General features: G+C 35.2%; 1 protein-coding gene across 3 annotated transcripts in view; it reads left to right on the top strand.

Moving 5' to 3' along the window:
- Positions 1-6,054, top strand: part of IKZF1 (IKAROS family zinc finger 1) — an 81,699-nt gene extending 75,645 nt beyond the window's left edge. For 2 of the 3 annotated variants that reach the window (XM_087916075.1, XM_026702331.2), the window contains one exon: positions 5,267-6,054. In XM_087916075.1, coding sequence (XP_087772201.1) covers positions 5,267-5,329 — 63 coding nt within the window. In that variant the 3' untranslated portion in view covers positions 5,330-6,054. The remainder of the gene's footprint in view (positions 1-5,266) is intronic. The other variant, XM_087916076.1, reaches the window with a different exon arrangement.
- The last annotated feature ends 326 nt before the right edge of the window (positions 6,055-6,380 follow it).

Here is a 6,380-nt window from a genome sequence, read left to right on the forward strand (position 1 = left end):
TCTGAAGGCAAAGATGAATCATTTTATGATAAAGAATATTTGGAACATTTCTTCTAGGAAATAGAAAGTATAGCATGATGAACAGTCTTCAGATTCTGGCTAAGTATGTATACATGTAACTGTGTTGTGGGAGGAAAGAAAGGGGGAATTACAAAGAAAAAGAAAGAAAGGGTAAGAATTTGTAAAGCAAATACTACCAAAGGGTCTCTTAATGCCAGAGAAAAATTGCAGTTTCTATAAGTAGTTAAAAGAATTAAACTCTTATTTTTGGCATATTTGTAAAAGTATAATGGGCAATGCCACAAGGTGCTCATTGAATGAGGAGTCTCACAGAATAACCATCAACAAAAAGTAGTAAAAGGACTAATGGAGCTTTTTTTAATTAAAACACTGTTGTTAAAATTGTAGTGTGGAACTACAGTTTAACTGTTGAACTATTTTGTCCAAAAATCAAAGTTACTCCTGTTCAGCACAGATCACACAGTATTCATTATGAGCCGTGGTAATGCAGTAGTTAGAGTGCAGTACTGCAGGTTACTTCTGCTGCAGCCAGCTGCCTGCAATTTGGCAGTTCAGATCTTACCAGGCTCAAAGTTGACTCAGCCTTCAGTCCTTCCAAGGTGGGTAAAATGAGGACCCAGATTGTTGGGGGCAATATGCTGACTCAGTAAACTGCTTACTGTAAAGCACTGTAAAGCAGTATATAAGTCTAAATACTATTGCTATTGCTATTCATCCTTACCCTTTTACTGCTTTTTGTTGCAATAAAATTCATTATTATCTCTTTTTTATTTTATTTTATTAACAGCAGTTTCCTCTTAATTTAAGAAGAAAGAGGCAACTATCACACACACACACATACACACTCATACCTTGCAAGAAAACTTTAATTGACATTTAGACTAATTTAAAGATAAACTAATGAGCTACTCATCCGTTTTTTGTTTCCTTTTCATGAAGCAATGTAAGGGATTACATTCACATAGGAAGCTAGTAATTAAAAATATAGTGGAACTCAGAAGCCACTACTGCCTTTTGGTAAAACAGTAGGAGACAAGAAGCCTAATAATCAAAGAATACATTTAAAGGAAAAAAGTGTACTAAATAAAATGATTGCAGTAGTATCTAGGCAATATACTAGAGAAAAAGGCAACAATTACAAACAACTTGTTTACATAAAGCATGAGGAACTTGGGATTTCAAATGCTACTGAATTAATATTTCCTGCCGGTCTTAGCCAATGATGAAAGACACTGAAACTAAAGGCCTCTAAAAATTTCATATCCATCTCCAGACTTCTTGCTTATGAGCAATTTTGAATATTCACATTTGATGTTGGAGCTTTGGTTCAGGTTAAGGTTTTAATTGATTTCTCATGCAGCTTTTGCATATTATATCTGATGATAAGGATGCCTGTACTGATAGTCATAACTTAAATCATGACTAAATATGTAATGGAACTGTACTAACATGTACTAACATCAACATTCAAATATTTTTACTATTGGTTCTGTGGGCACGTGGCTTGGTGGGTGTGGCTTGGTGGGCATGGCAGAGGAAGAATATTGAAAAAGCCCCATTCCCTCCTCACTCCAGGGGGAAGATTACTGCAAAATCCTCCCTCCCCACCCCAATATCGTGCTTTCTAGCTCTGTTCCCCTGGGCAGGGCAACAAAAGAAGACCCAGCTGATCAGCTGGGACTCGAAGGGCAGAGAAGAGTTGGGAGTGGGGCCAGTCAGAGGTGGTATTCCAAACTACTCAAAATTTCCACTACCGGTTCTCTGAACTACTCAAGACTTCCGCTACCAGTTCTCCAGAACTGGTCAGAACCTGCTGAATACCACCTCTGACTAACATGTCCTCAGCCAACACATATAATGGCTCTATTACTTTTTTTTCAGATCTAAGCAAGAAGAGGGTGAAGTATCTAACATTTAGGCCTATTGCTATTCTTGGATCACTGTCAGTTTAGGCATAGGTTTTCAGTTATTTTCTGCTTTATCAGTATAGGAAGAAATTAAAATAGATTCCATGGAGCAAAGGAATCTAACAATTTATATCATGCCTGCACAAATTATTGCTTTTCTCACTATTTATGCCAACATTTCTCACTATTTATGCCACCTTACTCTGGCAGAAGTGTCTTACCCATTCATACCCAAATGGAGCCCTTAGAATAATCATACAGATTTTTAGTTGTGATATAGATGGATCAACTTGGGGAAATTAGGTAGGTTTTATATCTGAAAAGCTATTTTATAGCTAAAGACAACTGATTTTCAGATTAGTAAAGGCTTGACATTTCTCACATTTCCTCACTAGATTACTCGAATGCATTATAGTTATATTTCCTTTAAAAACATCTCAAAAACTTCATTTAACCTTCAAATAGTAATGGGTATTAGACAAAAAAAATCATGGAAAATCAATCCTTTGCCACTTAATTGTTTGTCGCTATTAAGCCCAACATTAGAATCCTGGTGCTTATTTTTGAAATTCTGAAGTTGAGATCAAAGTGCTTCATAGCATATTGTATTCCATATACATCTGCCCAGGAATGTAGTTATGTTCCAGTATGAATACTTCCAAGACTCAGCTTGAAGCAGTACAGTTCCAACATACTTCACTAGTTGTGATTTTTTTCACCTTAATTTAGGAGCATTCAAGAACAAAATTAATTCAGTTTGATTGTATTACTTTGCAATTTGGCACAATCCTGCCTCTAACTATCTTATTTTTGCTTATCTGATCAGAGAAATGATGTCTTTTTCTCTTCCCGCACTCTACAGAGCTGTAAATCTCTATGTTTCAACTGCTTACTCTTTGTGTAAAGCTCTTCCAAAACTCTGCTCTTCAAAAAGCTGTTATTATGGTTATGTGAAACTTTAGAAATTCCAAATGCACAATTTTAGCAAGATGCATTGTATTTAAAACCGATAAACAATAATAGAAACAACAATTAATATCATATGGCAGAGCTTGCTGAAATATTATTCCCCAAGCCCCCTGCCAAAATTATCAGATTTCTGAAAATTATCAGTTTTTAGTTAGACATAAATTTTCTCATATCTACACTATTTAATATCTAAATTATTGACTTTTAACATTCCTAAATATTGTTTGTGCCTGCTCCTTTCAAATCTTTACTTAGCTATGTTCACTTAAAAGTCCAATTAAAACCTAATGGCTAGGTGCAACAGCACAACATACTGAACACATTGCTAGTTTCTTGTGTGAACGCAGCCTTTGTTCTTCAATATAACTATACAAATAAAGATTGTTCATTTATTCTTCACTGCCATTCAATTCTAGGCATGTTATGAGAACACATCATTTGACCTTCAGTGCCAATAATTATGCAAATAAAGATTGCCTGTTTGTTTATTTTTCACTTCCCTTCATTCTAGGCAAATTCTGGGCATTTCACTGTATAAAATAAAACTACTACAGCAAAATGAATATAAATACAATAAGAGAAATAAACAAAATGGCAGATCTAGATACTTATTTCAGAATATATGTGACAAGAAGCCTAACAAGGGAGTTCCATCCAACCTACTTTAAGACCTGGGTGGGGAGACATGTTTTTAAGACCTCCCAGAATGCCCTGGAGGATAGGAGACATACAGCACATAATGGCTTAATTCAAAAATCAAACTGCATATTATGTGAGCATTTTTCAACATGGAGGACCTGTCCCTTCAGGATTAATTTATTATCTATAACTAGAGCCAAACTGAGTAAAACTTATCTAAACTTATCTAAAACTTATCTTGATGTATATCAGCTAAGGTCATATATTTTGTATATACTAAGAATTTTACCAAACTCTTATAAACATACAAATGAAATTGAACTAAAAGAAATAATTCTTTTTATGTTCTCAGTCCATGGAATAACTATAAGTTGTAGGAAGTTTCCTAGTTTTTATCTGGTCCCACCAGACTTAAGGATCATGTATAGCAGAAGCCAGCTGCCATGTCCTCCCTGCTACAAATCATAAACCAACGCCTTCCTGTCCCTTGGGAGAGAGAAAAAATAAGGTTCTGGTTTGTAAGAAGTTCAGAAAAAAAAATCTACACCTTGCAGTAGATAGCAGGCCTCAGGCTGGCTGGGTGAGGAAGTTAATCAGCGTAGTGCAGGCTGTTTGGGATGAGGCCCAACAGATGGTTACTCTCTGAAATGGTAAAACGGGAAGCAGATGTGGCCACTGCTTCTCCGCATGCATAACTGGGAACCAGCCAGTTGGGGAGAAAATTTGCATAACAGGGATAATTTGGTATCAAAACTACCGCCTTGAAATTATCTGCATGGATCTGAATGCAGTCAACTGTTTTTCACTTCTTGTTTCCTACTGAGTTTGGTCAGATTGAATTTCTCAACTTCTTTACCTATAACTAATTAATTCAGATATTATCACACATGTGAATATAAACTGACCTAAGGCAAACATTTCAACTTGAGGAAAATGCAGATAAAGTTCAGCAAATCTTACTAGAACAAATGATGTGAAAGATTCCAAGTTTGCAAGTAATCTATGCCAGGCAAGATGGCTAGAAAGCTAAGAGAGAGGAGAAAAAAAGATGGGTAGAAAATATGGTTGAGAAGGTTTAAGCCAGACATCCAACAGGTTAGCTTTTTAGTTATCTTTATATTTGCCAAGAAGAAAGGTAGTATGGAACTATTCCATTAATTAAAAGAGGGCATATTGAGATATTTTGACTTGATTTTACAATATCAACTTTTTATCTGAGCCAAATGATGTGCCAAAAATGAACATATTTTAATAGGTCAAAGCAAGTGTTCTTTTTCTGATGTTCCTGGCACACACTCAAGAGTAAATTGCAACTTAAATACTATTTACCATAAGTTTTAGATACAGAACATAGAATATTAGGGTTACCAGGGTCCTTGGGAGTCTTCTAGTCAAGCAAGTACTATATCATTCTGAACAAATAGCTCTCCAATCTCTTTTTAAAAACCTCCAGCAATGGTGCACCCACAACTTCTGGAGGCAAGCTATTCCACTCATTGATGGTTCTTATTGTTAGGAAATTTTTCCTTAGTTCTAGGTTCAATCTCTCTTTAATGATTTTCCACCCATTGCTTCTTGTTCTGCCCTCAAATGGAGAATAGATCAATCCTCTTTTCTCTGTGAGAATCTTCAAGTACTGGAAGACAGCTATCATATCACCTATTACATCACCATATCAAAGCTTTTACAATTCTCCATTTTTCTTCCTCCTTCCTCTCTGTCTCCTGCAGTGCTTCACTATATTGCAGCAAACAATTTATGACCAGTTACTTGGTGATCGTTTGAAGTTATGATGGTTCCCCCCACCAAAGTTACTTATGACATGACATCGAAGTTATGATGGCTATCCACACACAGATCCACAGTCACATGATCACATTTTGATCACTTAGCAACCAGCTTACCTTTTACAGCTGTCTGTATTATTCCATTGTCAATCATGATTTTCAACAATTTGCCAATTTCTGGCATTTATTTTCAGAATGCCCTCTGACTAAAATGGATTTGCTTAAGAATTGTGCCATTTGCTTAATGACTGCTACAAAAAATTATGTAAAATTGGGTTTGATCACATGATGACCTTCTTAACAATACAACGACCTACCATCATACATCTGGGCTCAGTAACAGTTGCAAGTTGAAGACTATTTGTATTGCTAAATAACGACATGGTAATTACATTCAAATAGGTAGATATTATATGCCTATGATGATTAATTTTTGCTGGAAAAAATAAAGGACAAGTTGTAAATTTGAAAGATTCATAAGGATAATTGTTAAAGGTTATAATTTTGCATTTAAAGGAAATTCAAGAGCAAAAGCAAGAAAAACTTTACAAAAATGCATAAAGTCAAATAGTTTTGTGTATTTTTTTTCCAAAAAGACAACACTTTTCCCATATTTTTTACATAAATGTGAAAAACTGTGCATTAAGTGGAACTATTGTACAGTAAAAATTAACTTACCAAAATATAACAAAAGTGAACTTCTGAAAAGTAAATAAATCTAAAAGACAACTAAAATTGTGTCTGTGTGTATGTATAATTTATTTTAGCTTTCTGAAATAAAGAAATGCCCTATAAAATAGAGAATCACATGTTTACTGTATATATGTTTCAAAGAGATGTTGTTCTTATTCAGGCACCACTTTGAACAAAAACAATTTGGATGATAGCAATAGCATTTAGACTTATATACTGTTTCACAGTGCTTTACAGCTGTCTCTAAGCAGTTTACAGAGTCAGCATATTTCCCCCAACAAACTACCACCTCATTTTCCCCACCTTGTCATTGGAGAGGCCAAAAAAGGGACCATGGAAGCTTCCGGAGCAGAGTGCTTCTGAA

This window comes from Pseudonaja textilis, chromosome Z (assembly GCF_049901715.1).
Source record: "Pseudonaja textilis isolate UNSWEBS1 chromosome Z, rPseTex1.2, whole genome shotgun sequence".
NCBI lineage: Eukaryota > Metazoa > Chordata > Lepidosauria > Squamata > Elapidae > Pseudonaja > Pseudonaja textilis.